Consider the following 18,403-nt stretch of genomic DNA (forward strand, 5'->3'; position numbering starts at 1 on the left):
TAAACTCTTAACAATACAGATGAATAGCAGCAAAAGCCCAGAGGGAGCTGGGATTTTTTTTATCATATCAGCTTATGACGTCAGTTGGGGGTTGGTTGGTTTTGTGTGTTGCCCTGTCCTATGGCTTCTTTTGGATTGTATTTGAATTAGTAGCTTGCAGTGCTGATATATTTCCTCCTGTTCCCACTTCCTTCCTTCCTTTATTCCTTTCTGTTTCTTCTACTGATACTGTCAACTCAAATTTTCTGGAATTTCAGGGCAGAATAAAGTATGTAGCCCATTTCACTATACTGCTAACTTAGTGGTAGACACAAACAGGTCATAAAGGCCTAAGGAGAGCCTAGGAGAAGAACAGAAAAGTAGGGTTGATTGTTTAATTCTTTAAGGAGCTGTGTTGGGGTCAGTTCTAAGCAATGCAGTAGGTGGATAGGTATTTTTTCTATTAGACTAATTAATCCACTGTACATTCTGAGAACTACAACTTAAGCGACTCTGTTTTATAGCAATGGACTCATTAATGAATGGGGAGAGATTTTCTTTTGATTAGAGTTAATGCTCTGATTTGATGTCTTGAAATGTTTCACCTTTTTGAGATTTTTCACTGCTTTTATAACAGATAACACATTTCCTTGTGGCATCTTTTAGAAAACACTGAGTTAGTCAACAGATCATTTTTATTATTTTTGTTTTGAAATAATTTTGGATTCTCATAGAAGTTGCAGGAATAATAAGAGTTCCTAGGACCCTTCACCCAGCTTCCCTTCATGATAACATCATAACTAGCCTATAGGTTAATTAGCAAAACCAGGAAATTGACACCAACAAGTAATTTTTATTATTTGTTATTTTAATTAAGGTATCATTGATATACAGTCTTATGAGGGCTCACATTAGCAACATTGTGGTTACAACATTCTCCCATATTATCAAGTCCCTCCCACGCCCCATTGCAATCACTGTCCATCAGCGCAATAAGACGTTGTAGAGTCACTACTTGTGTTTTCTGTGCTATACAGCCTTCCTTGTGACCCCTCTGCATTATGTGTGATACTCATAATGCCCCTTAATCTCCTTCTCCCTCCCAACCCACCCTCCACAACCCCTTCCCTTTGGTAAGTGGTAGTCCCTTCTTGGAGTCTGTGAGTCTGCTGCTGTTTTGTTCCTTCAGTTTTGCTTTGTTGTTACACTCCACAAATGAGTGATATCATACCAACAAATAATTTTTAAGGATTAAAATACTTCAAGTTGGTTTTTAAACTACTTATTAAACTTCTGCCTCATGATTTATTTGAAAAACATGCTAAAGATGTTAATATGCTTCTCTTGGGGCTGACTCCCAGAGAATTTTGAGCTGAGATTTATGTAAAACTCAAGAGTATTTTTTTAAAGAAACACTTTAAAAATGTAGTATCTCATTTAATTTTAACACCAGCCCTATATATTAGTCACCCTAGTATTGTTCCTCCTATTTTTCAGTCTCAGAAAGGTTTAAGCAATTTGCTTATGATCACCAGAGTTTTCATTGTCTAGGACTTAAACCCAGGTCTTCAGAGTCTGGATCTGGTGCTTCTTTCTGTTAACCCCATTTGTGATACTCCTTGCTGCGTGTTCTAGCAGTGTGAAGTCTCTCCTGACATGAGTATCTTTGCAGTTAATTGATACTACAGTGAATGAGCAAGGAAATGGGCTTAGCCATCTCTCAGTAGTTCATCTACCATCTATAGGTGTTAAAAATTTTTCTGAGATTAAATATAAAGATTCCTTTTTTAGTGTTAAAAAGTTTTTCCAAGCTCATTGCCTTGGATATTTATGATGCTATTTTTCCTATTCTGTTACATTTTTATAAGTAATTAATATGCTTGTCAGATTGCTGTGTCCTGCAAGCTGGAGACTGCAGATAAGGGCAAGTTGCCTAACCTATTTGGGCCAGCTTTCTTATCTCTAAATTAAGATTAGAACTTGTGATTCCATTTTCTGGAAAATTCACATTAGGATTAATTGAACCCGTGTTTCTTAGGCTCTTAATTTACTATGACAAACATTTTTTTGTTTTGTTTTCTTTGCAACTAGTGAAAATGTATGGAGATAGAGGGATTACTGGTAGAGTAAGGGTAGATAAGATTTGGAAAACTGTATGCTTTAAATAAAACTATAGGGTGTTTTTGTTTTGTTTTGAGGGGGTGGGTATAAGCAGAGAAAGTTGGTTTACAGGTTAAAAAAAAGGGAAGGAAAAACAGAATGAAGAATTAGTTTCCCAGCTATTTTTGAGGAAAGGGATAGAGAGGTAGTAGTGGAAGAAGGACATTTAGATGAGGAGTGCTCATCCTAATTCATTGGTAGAGAAACTTTGAGTCAGATTTTTTAAAAGTTCCAGAGCTACATTGTTCAGTAGAGTAGCCACTAGTCACATATACCTATTGAGCACTTGAAATATGGTCTGGATTAAAATGGGCTGTATAAATTTATACTTTATTGAATTACTTTGCTCAAATACCTATCAGAGTTTGAAGACTTAGTATGGGGAAAAAATTTATTTTTATATTGATTTCATGTTAAAATGATGAACTATTTTGAATAAATTAGGTTAAATAAAATTCATTATTAAAAATCATTTCACCCGGTTGTTTTTAGTAATGTGGCTATTAGAAATCTTCAAATTATATATGTGACTTACATTTGTGACCTGCATTATATTTACACTGGACAATTGAACAGAACTGCTCTTAGAGCTACTGAGTAGTTTTAGTTACTTTGTAATTTGTGTATCAGGGTCTTGACCCCCTTGGTCTTTGGGGCAGCCGTGACTGTGCCTTGAGCCCCTTGGCCAGTAGCCTCTGGCTGCAAGCGGTCTCCATTTGTCCCAGAGTACCCTACAAATACTATTATTTTCTGTGTATGGTGTGGGTATTGAACTCTACACCATCACTTGTTGTATTTTTCAGCATTTAGGAATTCCTTATTTTCTCCTCTTGAAGTTAATCTAATAATTTTTAATGTGGGGATGGAATGTGTTAACTCACTGTCAAATGGCATGGATAATTTATGTTTTGGGTTTTATTTCTACTCTGAAAGATTGTAAGTACCTCAGAAGGAGGCACATATTAACATTTATTTCAATCTTGTTTACAAGACAAATTTCTTAATGAGGCATTTTTTTAAAATATGCTATTTTTAGAATTTTATCTTTGTACCTTTTTCATAAATATAAACATTTCTGTATACTTCTTTACTAATTCCCCTATTATTAACATTAAGACTCTTGTTTTTAAAATCTAATTTTTCAAAATATACCAAAAAGTTGCACTTTATTAAATTATTTTGCTCTAAAGAAATTCCCAGATTATGCTAAAGATTCAGTGTTTAGAAGTGTAAATTTAAGTATTGATGTATATAGCAGAAAGGCACTATAAACATGAAATTCAATAACCTAAAATTATTTGCTGAGATGTTCTATATACCCTACGATCACAGAATTTATATGTTGATTAATCACTCCTACCTTTCTGCTTCATAGATGTAAAGAACCTGTATCCATCATCATCTCATTATACAAGAAATTGGGATAAATTGGTTGGTGAGATCAAAGAAGAAGAAAAGAATGAGAAGTTGGAGGGAGATGCAGCTTTAAACAAATTATTTCAGCAGATCTATTCAGATGGTTCTGATGAAGTAAAACGTGCCATGAACAAATCATTTGTAAGAACATAACATGAAGCTTAAAAATATATTGTATTAGTATCAGAAGTTTAAGAAAGAATCACAAGGTTATTTGAAATCAAATTGTATATATGATAGTTGGGAGAACTTTTTGAATATGCTTTGTCTTCTTTCTTCAAACTTAAAGTAATTATTGAGGAAATTGGAAACTTACAGAGGAGATGAATAACAAGTGGTTTTTTTCCACGTAAATCTTTTTGTCAGTAAGTTAAAATTTGGAAGGCTTAATAAATACGAAGGTTATGGAGTTATTCTTGTTGGATTTATTACAGTAGCTGAATAAGCTTCCTTTGATTACTTTCTAGAACCATATATAGTCTCAGTGTCAGAGATGAACAGTAGAGGAGACAAACTTGCAGCATGGTGTTGGGCAAGCAGAAGGTGCACATTAGTTATTCATTGGCTTGTTAATAATTGTCTATTGATTAAGAAAATTCAGTATTTTTTGCCAGGTCAGCATAAATACCATCTGAATTAAGCCTCTAGGTATGAGATTTTAATGATAAGTCATCAGTGTAAAACTATGTAGATTATTTTGCTTGAAGATACAGTCAGTTGACTTTTACCAGTAGCCCTAGATATGTCACTCTGTTCTTCTAAGGCATTTGTATTTATAGTAGAAAGTTAATACTTAATATTAAAATTAATATTTAGTTAACAAGTATTGCGTTGAAAACTCAGATATTCCACATGATTACCATGTAGTAACTGGTCATGATTGTACTTTTTACTGTTGACTTAAAATTTTTTTAAAACTTTCTCTTTTGAAATAATTATAGATTTACATGTAGTTGTAAGAAATAATGCAGGGAGATCCCTTGTATCCTTTAGAGTTTCCCTCTGTGGAAACATTTTGCAAAACTACAGCATATCACAACCATGATACTGACAGTTAAGGTACAGAACATTTCCATTGCCACAGGATTTCCTCACTGTTGTCATTTTATAGTCCATACCCACTTCCCTCTCATCCCTATCCCTGCTTAACCCCTGGCAGCCACTAATCTGGCAAGTCCTTATCAAGTATATAGTTTGCAAATATTTACTCCCAGTCTATGGCTTAAATTTTCTTAACGATCTTTTGCAGAACCAAAGTATTTTATTCTGATGAAGTCCAATGTACCAGTTTTTCTAATAGACCGTGCTTCTGGTGTTTGGGGAAGATTTCAAACTATAAACTTAATCCTATTAATCTGAATAGTTTATAGGACTACTCAGATTATCACTTTCATATTGAGTGACTTGTGGTAGTTTATGTTTTTAAGTAATGGTTTATTTTGTCATAAGATGTCACTCTTAGTATTTCCTTGCTACCTTCTTGATATCTGCATTGGTAATTTGTGCCATGTGTGTGTGTTGCATCAATTTTGCTGGAGGTTTCTCAGTTTTATAGATTCTTTCCCCCCCAAAGAATTAGCGTTTTGTTGATCTTAAAACTTTTTTTTTCTATTTTTTTTTGTTCTAAATTTCATATCTATTCTATAATTTTCTTTCTACTTGCTTTGGGTATATTTTGCTTTTCTTTTTTTTTCCCGTTGTATTTTTCAATTCTAAAATTTTCCGTTTGGTTTTCCTAATTCCTAATATCTTCTGTTTCTTTGCTGAGGTTTTTTATTTTTTCATTTGTTTTAAGTAAGTACACACATTTCTTTTTTTTTTTTCTCAATGTCGTTTTTTGTTTTGTTTTTTTTTTTGTTTTTTAGATAATTATTTTTTATTGAAGGGTAGTTAACGCACAGTATTACATTACATTAGTTTCAAGTGTACAACACAGTGATAAAACATTTATATACATAATTCTAAGTTCCAGCTATCACCCTACCAAGCTGTTACAATATCTTGACTATATTCCTTATGCTATACATTACATGCCGGTTACTTATTTATTATACCATTGGAAGTCTGTCCTTTTTTTGTGTGTGTGTGTGAGGGCATCTCTCATATTTATTGATCAAATGGTTGTTAATGACAATAAAATTCTGTATAGGGGAGTCAATGCTCAATGCACAATCATTAATCCACCCCAAGCCTAATTTTCGTCAGACACCCCAAGCCTAATTTTCGTCAGTCTCCAATCTTCTGAGGCATAACAAACAAGTTCTTACATGGAGAACAAATTCTTACATAATGAATAAGTTACATACTGAACAGTACAAGGGCAGTCATCACAGAAACTTTCAGTTTTGCTCATGCATTATGAACTATAAACAGTTCAAATATGAATACTCATTTGGTTTTTATACTTGATTTATATGTGGATACCACATTTCTCTCTTTATTATTATTATTTTTAATAAAATGCTGAAGTGGTAGGTAGATACAAGATAAAGGTAGAAAACATAGTTTAGTGTTGTAAGAGAGCAAATGTAGATGATCAGGTGTGTGCCTGTAGACTGTGTTAATCCAAACTAGACAAGGGCAATAAAACATCCACATATGCAGAAGATTTCTCTCAGAACAGGGGGGGTGAGGTTCTAAGCCTCACCTCTGTTGATCCCCAATTTCTCACCTGATGACCCCCCTGCGACTGTGCCTGTCTTAGGTTGTTCCTCCCTTGAGGAATCTTACCCGTTTCTGGCTAACCAGTCATCTTCCGGGGCCGTACAGGGAAATGTAAAGTTGGTAAGTGAGAGAGAAGCCTTATTGTTTGAAAAGGTTAGCTTTTTACTTCTTTGCATATTTATGCCCTGTGGCTTCTATGCCCAGCATTTGTCTTGAGGTATCTTTACCACTTGGAAGAATTATGATACTCGGTAAATTTGATATGAGGCACGAATTCTATTTAAGGGTTGTAATTAGGAAGGAAGAAGAAAAGCTATAGAAGTAGCAGGAGGAAGAAAACATGGGAAGATTGATCATTTCTTTGACATATCTTCTTGTAGAGTATCTTCAGCATGTATAGGTTTTAAGCTACTACTTCAATTGCACACACATTAACATAATAGGAGTATAGTTACATAACCAAAGCATATCTGTAATTGCAAGCCATTTCCAGTGAAATCAAGAAAACCAGTTAGGCACCTTAGGCTTTTGTGAAAACTTATCTATGACATGGTGGATATTGTCCAACTGAACTTGAACAGTCTGAGAGAAATCAGACAAATTAAAACAACCCATTCCTGGGGAATGTTCACATCCCTTATGTTCTTTTAACAGTAAATAGTCTGTAGTTGTAAGATTTTGGAGCGCTACAATTTGCACTTCTCCTAATTCTTGGTTGAGTTCCAACAGTATAGATCCAGTCAAATTTGTTGTTTTACTGTATGCACAGGCCAGCTTAGATATCTCCTTCATTCCCATGGCAAGTCCAGGAGCTGGTGGGATGAGTGCATCTACACCTGTAGCAGTGCGTGGATCTTTGTTGGGGTTTTTTGATGAGCATCTTCTGGCATGAGTCTTCCAGAGAGTGCTGATGTTGGAAGTTCTCTTTCATATCGTATCTTAGTTCATTTTCGGGGTAGCCCAATTAGGCTTTGATCTTCTGTATAATGCGAACAGACCCTTTGCCTACACTTTTATATGCCCTTTATACCCTTGTGTAGAACTCATTGGAGGTTACCACACAGGAACTGCCTTTTTTTGTTTGTTTGTTTTGTTTTGCTTTGTTTTTGGTATCACTAATCTACACTTACATGACGAATATTATGTTTACTAGGCTCTCCCCTATACCAGGTCTCCCCTATAAACCCCTTTACAGTCACTGTCCATCAGCATAGCAAAATGTTGTAGAATCACTACTTGCCTTCTCTGTGTTGTACAGCCCTCCCTTTTCTCCTACCCCCCCATGCATGTTAATCTTAATACCCCCCTTTTTCTCCCCCCATCCTTCCCTACCCACCCATCCTCCCTGGTCCCTTTCCCTTTGGTACCTGTTAGTCCATTCTTGAGTTCTGTGATTCTGCTGCTGTTTTGTTCCTTCAGTTTTTCCTTTGTTCTTATATTCCACAGATGAGTGAAATCATTTGTTATTTCTCTTTCTCCGCTTGGCTTGTTTCACTGAGCATAATACCCTCCAGCTCCATCCATGTTGCTGCAAATGGTTGGATTTGCCCTTTCCTTATGGCTGAGTAGTATTCCATTGTGTATATGTACCACATCTTCTTTATCCATTCATCTATCGATGGACGTTTAGGTTGCTTCCAATTCTTGGCTATTGTAAATAGTGCTGCAATAAACATAGGGGTGCACTGATCTTTCTCATACTTGATTGCTGCATTCTTAGGGTAAATTCCTAGGAGTGCAATTCCTGGGTCAAATGGTAAGTCTGTTTTGAGCATTTTGATGTACCTCCATACTGCTTTCCACAATGGTTGAACTAACTTACATTGCCACCAGCAGTGTAGGAGGGTTCCCCTTTCTCCACAGCCTTGCCAACTTTTGTTGTTGTTTGTCTCTTGGATGGCAGCCATCCTTACTGGTGTGAGGTGATACCTCATTGTAGTTTTTTTTTTTTTTTTTTTTTTAAATAATTATTTTTTATTGAAGGGTAGTTGACGCACAGTATTACATTACATTAGTTTCAAGTGTACAACACAGTGATAAAACATTTATATACATAATTCGAGGTTCCAGCTATCACCCTACCAAGCTGTTACAATATCTTGACTATATTCCTTATGCTATACATTACATCCTGGTTACTTATTTATTTTACCATTGGAAGTCTGTCCTTTTTTTTTTTGTGAGGGCATCTCTCATATTTATTGATCAAATGGTTGTTAACGACAATAAAATTCTGTATAGGGGAGTCAATGCTCAATGAACAATCATTAATCCACCCCAAGCCTAATTTTCGTCAGTCTCCAATCTTCTGAGGCATAACAAACAAGTTCTTACATGGAGAACAAATTCTTACATATTGAATAAGTTACATAGTGAACAGTACAAGGGCAGTCATCACAGAAACTTTCGGTTTTGCTCATGCATTATGAACTCTAAACAGTCAGTTCAAATATGAATACTCATTTGGTTTTTATACTTGATTTATATGTGGATACCACATTTCTCTCTTTATTATTATTATTTTTAATAAAATGCTGAAGTGGTAGGTAGATATAAGATAAAGGTAGAAAACATAGTTTAGTGTTGTAAGAGAGCAAATGTAGATGATCAGGTGTGTGCCTGTAGACTATGTGTTAATCCAAGCTAGACCAGGGCAATAAAACATCCACGTATGCAGAAGATTTCTCTCAGAATGGGGGAGTGAGGTTCTAAGCCTCACCTCTGTTGATCCCCAATTTCTCACCTGATGGCCCCCCTGCGACTGTGCCTGTCTTAGGTTGTTCCTCCCTTGAGGAATCTTACCCGTCTCTGGCTAACCAGTCATCTTCCGGGGCCATACAAGGAAATGTGAAGTTGGTAAGTGAGAGGGAAGCCTTATTGTTTGAAAAGGTTAGCTTTTTACTTCTTTGCATATTTATGCCCTTTGGCTTCTATGCCCAGCATTTGTCTTGAGGTATCTTTACCACTTGGAAGAATTATGATACTCGGTAAATTTGATATGAGGCACGAATTCTATTTAAGGGTTGTAATTAGGAAGGAAGAAGAAAAGCTATAGAAGTAGCAGGCGGAAGAGACCATGGGAAGATTGATTATTTCTTTGGCATATCTTCTTGTAGAGTACTTCAGCAAGAATAGGTTTTAAGCTACTACTTAAATTGCGCACACACATTAACATAATAGGAGTATAGTTACATAACCAAAGCATATCTGTAATTACCAGCCATCTCCAGTGAAACCAAGTAAACCAGTTAGGCACCTTAGGCATTTGTGAAAACTTATCTCTGACATGGTGGATATTGTCCAACTGGACTTGAACAGTCTGAGAGAAATCAGACAAATTAAAACAACCCATTCCTGGGGACTGTTCACATGCCATATGTTCTTTTAACAGTAAATAGTCTGTAGTTGTAAGACTTTGGAGCGCTATAATTTGCACTTCTCCAAATTCTTGGTTGAGTTCCAACAGTATAGATCCAGTCAAATTTGTTGTTTTACTGTATGCACAGGCCAGCTTAGATATCTCCTTCCTCAATCCCATGGCAAGTCCAGGAACTGGTGGGATGAGTGCATCTACACCTGTAGCAGTGCGTGGATCTTTGTTGGGGTTTTTTGATGATCATCTTCTGGCATGAGTCTTCCAGAGAGTGCTGATGTTGGAAGTTCTTTTTCATATCGTATCTTAGTTCATTTTCGGGGTAGCCCAATTAGGCTTTGATCCTCTGTATAAACACAAACAGACCCTTTGCCTACACTTTTATATGCCCTTTATACCCTTGTGTAGAACTTGTTGGAGGTTACCACACAGGAACTGCCTTTTTTTGTTTGTTTGTTTTGTTTTGCTTTGTTTTTGGTATCACTAATCTACACTTACATGACGAATATTATGTTTACTAGGCTCTCCCCTATACCAGGTCTCCCCTATAAACCCCTTTACAGTCACTGTCCATCAGCATAGCAAAATGTTGTAGAATCACTACTTGCCTTCTCTGTGTTGTACAGCCCTCCCTTTTCTCCTACCCCCCCATGCATGTTAATCTTAATACCCCCCTACTTCTCCCCCCCTTATCCCTCCCTACCCACCCATCCTCCCCAGTCCCTTTCCCTTTGGTACCTGTTAGTCCATTCTTGAGTTCTGTGATTCTGGTGCTGTTTTGTTCCTTCAGTTTTTCCTTTGTTCTTATATTCCACAGATAAGTGAAATCATTTGGTATTTCTCTTTCTCCGCTTGGCTTGTTTCACTGAGCATAATACCCTCCAGCTCCATCCATGTTGCTGCAAATGATTGGATTTGCCCTTTTCTTATGGCTGAGTAGTATTCCATTGTGTATATGTACCACATCTTCTTTATCCATTCATCTATTGATGGACATTTAGGTTGCTTCCAATTCTTGGCTATTGTAAATAGTGCTGCGATAAACATAGGGGTGCATCTGTCTTTCTCAAACTTGATTGCTGCGTTCTTAGGGTAAATTCCTAGGAGTGCAATTCCTGGGTCAAATGGTAAGTCTGTTTTGAGCATTTTGATGTACCTCCATACTGCTTTCCACAATGGTTGAACTAACTTACATTCCCACCAGCAGTGTAGGAGGGTTCCCCTTTCTCCACAGCCTCGCCAACATTTGTTGTTCTCTGTCTTTTGGATGGCAGCCATCCTTGCTGGTGTGAGGTGATACCTCATTGTAGTTTTAATTTGCATTTCTCTGATAATTAGCGATGTGGAGCATCTTTTCATGTGTCTGTTGGCCATCTGTATTTCTTCTTTGGAGAACTGTGTTCAGTTCCTCTGCCCATTTTTTAATTGGGTTATTTGTTTTTTGTTTGTTGAGGCATGTAAGCTCCTTATATATTCTGGACGTCAAGCCTTTATCGGATGTGTCATTTTCAAATATATTCTCCCATACTGTAGGGATCCTTTTTGTTCTATTGATGGTGTCTTTTGCTGTACAGAAGCTTTTCAGCTTAATATAGTCCCACTTACTCATTTTTGCTGTTGTTTTCCTTGCCCGGGGAGATATGTTCAAGAAGAGGTCACTCATGTTTATGTCTAAGAGGTTTTTGCCTATGTTTTCTTCCAAGAGTTTAATGGTTTCATGACTTACATTCAGGTCTTTGATCCATTTTGAGTTTACTTTTGTATATGGGGTTAGACAATGGTCCAGTTTCATTCTCCTACATGTAGCTGTCCAGTTTTGCCAGCACCACCTGTTGAAGAGACTGTCATTTCGCCATTGTATGTCCATGGCTCCTTTATCAAATATTAATTGACCATATATGTCTGGGTTAATGTCTGGATTCTCTAGTCTGTTCCATTGGTCTGTGGCTCTGTTCTTGTGCCAGTACCAAATTGTCTTGATTACTATGGCTTTATAGTAGAGCTTGAAGTTGGGGAGTGAGATCCCCCCTACTTTATTCTTCTTTCTCAGGATTGCTTTGGCTATTCGGGGTCTTTGGTGTTTCCATATGAATTTTTGAATTACTTGTTCCAGTTCATTGAAGAATGTTGCTGGTAGTTTCATAGGGATTGCATCAAATCTGTATATTGCTTTGGGCAGGATGGCCATTTTGACGATATTAAGTCTTCCTAGCCACGAGCATGGGATGAGTTTCCATCTGTTAGTGTCCCCTTTAATTTCTCTTAAGAGTGACTTGTAGTTTTCAGAGTATAAGTCTTTCATTTACTTGGTTAGGTTTATTCCTAGGTATTTTATTTTTTTGACTCAATTGTGAATGGAGTTGTTTTCCTGATTTCTCTTTCTGTTGGTTCATTGTTAGTATATAGGAAAGCCACAGATTTCTGTGTGTTGATTTTGTATCCTGCAACTTTGCTGTATTCCGATATCAGTTCTAGTAGTTTTGGGGTGGAGTCTTTAGGGCTTTTTATGTACAGTATCATGTCATCTGCAAATAGTGACAGTTTAACTTCTTCTTTACCAATCTGGATTCCTTGCCTTTCTTTGTTTTGTCTGATTGCCGTGGCTAGGACCTCCAGTACTATGTTAAATAACAGTGGAGAGAGTGGGCATCCCTGTCTAGTTCCCGATCTCAGAGGAAATGCTTTCAGCTTCTCACTGTTCAATATAATGTTGGCTGTGGGTTTATCATATATGGGCTTTATTATGTTGAGGTACTTGCCCTCTCTTCCCATTTTGCTGAGAGTTTTTATCATGAATGGATGTTGAACTTTGTCAAATGCTTTTTCAGCATCTATGGAGATGATCATGTGGTTTTTGTCTTTCTTTTTGTTGACGTGGTGGATGATGTTGATGGACTTTCGAATGTTGTACCATCCTTGCATCCCTGGGATGAATCCCACTTGGTCATGGTGTATGATCCTTTTGATGTATTTTTGAGTTCGGTTTGCTAATATTTTGTTGAGTATTTTTGTATCTACGTTCATCAGGAATATTGGTCTGTAGTTTTCTTTTTTGGTGGGGTCTTTGCCTGGTTTTGGTATTAGGGTGATGTTAGCTTCATAGAATGAGTTTGGGAGTATCCCCTCCTCCTCTATTTTTTGGAAAACTCTAAGGAGAATGGGTATTATGTCTTCCCTGTATGTCTGATAAAATTCCGAGGTAAATCCATCTGGCCCGGGGGTTTTGTTCTTTGGTAGTTTTTTGATTACCGCTTCAATTTCGTTGCTGGTAATTGGTCTGTTTAGATTTTCTGTTTCTTTCTGGGTCAATCTTGGAAGGTTGTATTTTTCTAGGAAGTTGTCCATTTCTCCTAGGGTTCCCAAGTTGTTAGCATATAGGTTTTCATAGTAGTCTCTAATAATTCTTTGTATTTCTGTGGGTCCGTCATGATTTTTCCTTTCTAGTTTCTGATACTGTTGATTTGTGTTGACTCTCTTTTCTTCTTAATAAGTCTGGCTAGAGGCTTATCTATTTTGTTTATTTTCTCGAAGAACCAGCTCTTGGTTTCATTGATTTTTGCTATTGTTTTATTCTTCTCAATTTTATTTATTTCTTCCCTGATCTTTATTATGTCCCTCCTTCTGCTGACCTTAGGCCTCATCTGTTCTTCTTTTTCCAATTTTGATAATTGTGACATTAGACCATTCATTTGGGATTGTTCTTCCTTTTTTAAATATACCTGGATTGCTATATACTTTCCTCTTAAGACTGCTTTTGCTGCGTCCCACAGAAGTTGGGGCTTAGTGTTGTTGTTGTCATTTGTTTCCATATATTGCTGGATCTCCATTTTGATTTGGTCATTGATCCATTGATTATTTAGGAGCGTGTTGTTAAGCCTCCATGTGTTTGTGAGCCTCTTTGCTTTATTTGTACAGTTTATTTCTAGTTTTATGCCTTTGTGGTCTGAAAAGTTGGTTGTTAGGATTTCAATCTTTTGGAATTTTCTGAGGCTCTTTTTGTGGCCTAGTATGTGGTCTATTCTGGAGAATGTTCCATGTGCACTTGAGAAGAATGTATATCCAGTTGCCTTTGGGTGTAGAGTTCTATAGATGTCTATTAGGTCCATCTGCTCTACTGTGTTGTTCAGTGCTTCCGTGTCCTTACTTATTTTCTGCCCGGTGGATCTATCCTTTGGTGTGAGTGGTGTGTTGAAGTCTCCTAGAATGAATGCATTGCAGTCTATTTCCCCCTTTGGTTCTGTTAGTATTTGTTTCACATATATTGGTGCTCCTGTGTTGGGTGCATATATATTTAGAATGGGTATATCCTCTTGTTTGACTGAGCCCTTTATTATTATGTAGTGTCCTTCTTTATCTCTTGTTATTTTCTTTGTTTTGAAGTCTGTTTTGTCTGATATTAGTACTGCAACCCCTGCTTTCTTCTCACTGTTTGCTTGAAATATGTTTTTCCATCCCTTGACTTTTAGTCTGTACATGTCTTTGGGTTTGAGGTGAGTTTCTTGTAAGCAGCATATAGATGGGTCTTGCTTTTTTGTCCATTCTGTTACTCTGTGTCTTTTGATTAGTGCATTCAACCCATTAACATTTAGGTTGACTATTGAAAGATATGTACTTATTGCCATTGCAGGTTTTAAATTCGTGGTTACCAAACGTTCAAGGTTAGCCTCTTTAGTATCTTACTGCCTAACTTAGCTCGCTTATTGAGCTGTTATATACACTGTCTGGAGATTCTTTTCTTCTCTCCCTTCTTGTTCCTCCTCCTCGATTCTTCATATGTTGGGTGTTTTGTGCTGTGCTCTTTCTAGGAGTGCTCCCATCTAGAGCAGTCCCTGTAAGATGTTCTGTAGAGGTGGTTTGTGGAAAGCAAATTCCCTCAGCTTTTGTTTGTCTGGGAATTGTTTAATCCCACCATCATATTTGAATGATAGTCGTGCTGGATACAGTATCCTTGGTTCAAGGCCCTTCTGTTTCATTGTATTAAATATATCATGCCATTCTCTTCTGGCCTGTAGGGTTTCTGTCGAGAAGTCTGATGTTAGCCTGATGGGTTTCCCTTTATAGGTGACCTTTTTCTCTCTAGCTGCCTTTAAAACTCTTTCCTTGTCCTTGATCTTTGCCATTTTAATTATTATGTGTCTTGGTGTTGTCCCCCTTGGATCCTTTCTGTTGGGGGTTCTGTGTATTTCCGTGGTCTGTTCGATTATTTCCTCCCCCAGTTTGGGGAAGTTTTCAGCAATTATTTCTTCCAAGATACTTTCCATCCCTTTTCCTCTCTCTTCTTCTTCTGGGACCCCTATAATACGGATATTGTTCCTTTTAGATTGGTCACACAGTTCTCTTAATATTGTTTCATTCCTGGAGATCCTTTTGTCTCTCTCTATGTCAGCTTCTATGCGTTCCTGTTCTCTGATTTCAATTCCATCAATGGCCTCTTGCATTCTATCCATTCTGCTTATAAACCCTTCCAGAGTTTGTTTCATTTCTGCGATCTCCTTTCTGGCATCTGTGATCTCCTTCCATACTTCATCCCATTTCTCTTGCGTATTTCTCTGCATCTCTGTCAGCATGTTTATGATTTTTATTTTGAATTCTTTGTCAGGAAGACTGGTTAGGTCTGTCTCCTTCTCTGGTGTTGTCTCTGTGATCTTTGTCTGCCTGTAGCTTTGCCTTTTCATGGTGATAGGAATAGTCTGCAGAACTGGGACGAGTGACGGCTGGAAGGACTTCCTTTCTTGTTGGTTTGTGGCCCTCCTCTCCTGGGAGAACAGCGGCCTCTAGTGGCTTGTGCTGCGCCGCTGCGCGCAGACAGGGCTTCTGCTTCCTGCCCGGCTGCTATAGAGTTAATCTCCGCTGTTGCTGTGGGCGTGGCCTGGCTCGGGCAGCTGCTCCAAAGTGGTGGAGTCGCGTTGGAGCAGGAGCTGCTGGGAGGCTATTTATCTCCGTAAGGGGCCTCCCTGCTCCCTGCAGCCCAGGGGTTAGGGTGCCCAGAGATCCCCAGATTCCCTGCCTCTGGATTAAGTGACCCGCCCTGCCCCTTTAAGACTTCCAAAAAGCACCCGCCGAAACAAAACGACGACCACCAAAAAAAAAAAATTTTTTTTAATTATAAAAAAAGGTGGTCGCTCGTTTTTTTTTATTCTCCGGTGCCAGCCTCAGGCCTCTGCTCACCGGTCTTGCTGCCCTGTTTCCCTAGTATTGGGTTCCCTATCCCTTTAAGACTTCCAAAAAGGGCTCGCCAAAACAAAACATCAAAAAAGCAAAGAAAAAAATGGTCGCGCGCTTTTCTTATGTCCTCTGTCGCCCAGCCTCCAGTGCCTGCTCACTGTTCTTGCTGCCCTGTTTTCCCAGTATCGGGGGCCCTGCTCTCTGGCCCGGATGGCTGGGGCTGGGTGCTCGGCAGTCCTGAGCTCCGTCTCCCTCCCGCTCTGCCTGCTCTTCTCCCGCCAGGAGTTGGGATGTGCGTTCGGCTCCCGCGGGGCCGGGGCTTGTATCTTACCCCCTTCGCGAGGCGCTGGGTTCTCTCAGGTGCGGATGTGGTCTGGATATTGTCCTGTGTCCTCTGGTCTTTATTCTAGGAAGAGTTGTCTTTGTTATATTTTCATAGATATATGAGGTTTTGGGAGGAGATTTCCGCTGCTCTACTCACGCCGCCATCTTCTGCCCCTCCTCCCACAGTTTCTTACTAAAGCATTTTTATCACTATTGCTTTAAAATCTTTGTCAAATAATTTTAACAACTCTATCATCTCTATGTCATCTCAATGCTATTTATTGTGTTCTCTTTTAAAAAATGTAATCTGAGATTTTTCTGTTTTTTGGTGTGTTTTTTTACCAGTATCATGTGATTTTCAGTTGACACCTAGACATTTTCATGTTATGCTGTGAGACTCTGGATCTTATGTCAACAATAAGAAGTCTGTCTTACTTCATTAGGTTTTCTGATGGCCATTCTGGCAGAGGACGTGAAGGGACTGCCTCATTACTGCCAGGTTAAGGTAGAAATCGAGGTATCCCACCTGGCCTCCTTGGACCCACCCCAAGGCATTTCCTTGTTCCTGGGAGAGGGTAGGAGTTCTGGCCCCAGTTGGAGCTTTTTTTGTTGGTGTCCCATAGTGTTTCCAGGTTCTTCATCTCACCTCTGGGCATTTGAAGCAAAAGGAAAACCAGGGAACTCACCACCATGTTCCTTCGGTCCCAGTCTCCCTAGTTCATTTGTCTTCTCTTCATCTTTTAGAGTCTTCTTAATGTTTGTTTTATATGTATAATATCTGAGCTTTTTAGTCTTACTCTGTGTCCCCAGAAAAAGACATAAATAATATTGACATTTTTAAGAGCATGCTAGACAAAATATTAGTGTATGAAATTTCAAAGATAGATTATGCAATTTGCATCTGTTTGCAAACAGAGACTTTGCTAATTATAGTTGAACCATATACACCTATAAAACAAGCCATGTATTTGGCAGCACTGGCCTGGAACATACCAAGTGCTTGCTTCTCTTCTTGTGGGAATGCAAAAGAAACAAAATAGACTCTTTTCATCTTTGCCTACTCGGGACAAAAAGACTAATGTAGAAAATAATCAGAGGGAAATACTATATTAGTCTGTAATGAGAGAGGGGAAAAATCATTGTATCAGTGTAGATTATAAACTAAACCTGCTTCCTTCAGCCCTTTTAGGAGTAGTTTATTATATAGACTTAACTCATTTATATTCAGTATTTTATTTGAAGCCCACCATATGCCAGGCCACTGTACTCCTATCTAAGTAAAAGTATCAGTACAATGTGCTCCTTGCTTTTTTTAATTTTAATTTTTTAATTAAATGTGGTACCTGATACAAATTATCCAAAGTAAGACACAAAAAGTTCTAAAGCATTGTGGGAGGGAGGGAATGGTGTTGGAACAACAGCACATAGTATCCAAGAGCTGTGGCACTAAACTGAATGGATTAATCTGTCTCTGCCCCAAAAAGTCTTACATTGCTTTCACTTTAAAAGCCCTTTATTTACTCTTTTTCTTTTTGTGATTTTTCCTGGGTAATTTCTATTGACCTGTTTCAAATTCTTTGACTTTTTCCCTTAGCTGTGTCAAGCTTGCTGATGGGCTGGTTGAAGTCCTGATTTTTGTTCATGGGATTTTTATTTCTAGCATTTTGATCTGACTTTTTCTTAGAGTTTCCATTTCTCTGATGATATTTTCTGTCTTACCTTCTTACATGTTGTCTACCTTATTCTTTTTTTTTTCTTTTGGTATCATTAATATAAAATCACATGAGCAACATTGTGGTTACTAGATTCCCCCCGTTATCAAGTCCCCACCACATACCCCATTACAGTCACTGTTTATCAGCGTAGTAAGATGCTATAGAGTCACTACTTGTCTTCTTTGTGCTATACTGCCTTCCCCGTGACCCCTCTACATTATGTGTGCTAATCGTAATGCCCCTCATTCCCCTTCTCCCTCCCTTCCCACCCACCCTCCCCAGTCCCTTTCCCTTTGGTAACTGTTAGTCCATTCTTGGGTTCTGTGAGTCTGCTGCTGTTTTGTTCCTTCAGTTTTTTCTTTATTCTTATGCTCCACAGATGAGTGAAATCATTTGGTACTTGTCTTTCTCCACCTGGCTTATTCACTGAGCATAATACCCTCTAGCTCCATCCATGTTGTTGCAAATGGTAGGATTTGTTTTCTTCTTATGGCTGAATAATATTCCATTGTGCATATATACCACATCTTCTTTATCCATTCATTTACTTATGGACACCTTGGTTGCTTCCATATCTTGGCTATTGTAAATAGTGCTGCAATAAACA

The 18,403-nt window shown here is 38.0% G+C and overlaps 1 protein-coding gene across 2 annotated transcripts in view; it reads left to right on the forward strand.

The window, feature by feature from the left end:
• SUGT1 (SGT1 homolog, MIS12 kinetochore complex assembly cochaperone) overlaps positions 1–18,403 on the forward strand; it is a 51,698-nt gene that overhangs the window by 31,173 nt on the left and 2,122 nt on the right. For both annotated transcript variants that reach the window (XM_057494454.1, XM_036893750.2), the window contains exon 12: positions 3,515–3,696. In XM_057494454.1, the coding sequence (XP_057350437.1) occupies positions 3,515–3,696 (182 nt within the window). The remainder of the gene's footprint in view (positions 1–3,514; positions 3,697–18,403) is intronic.

This window comes from Manis pentadactyla, chromosome 17, assembly GCF_030020395.1.
Source record: "Manis pentadactyla isolate mManPen7 chromosome 17, mManPen7.hap1, whole genome shotgun sequence".
NCBI classification, from domain to species: Eukaryota; Metazoa; Chordata; class Mammalia; order Pholidota; family Manidae; genus Manis; species Manis pentadactyla.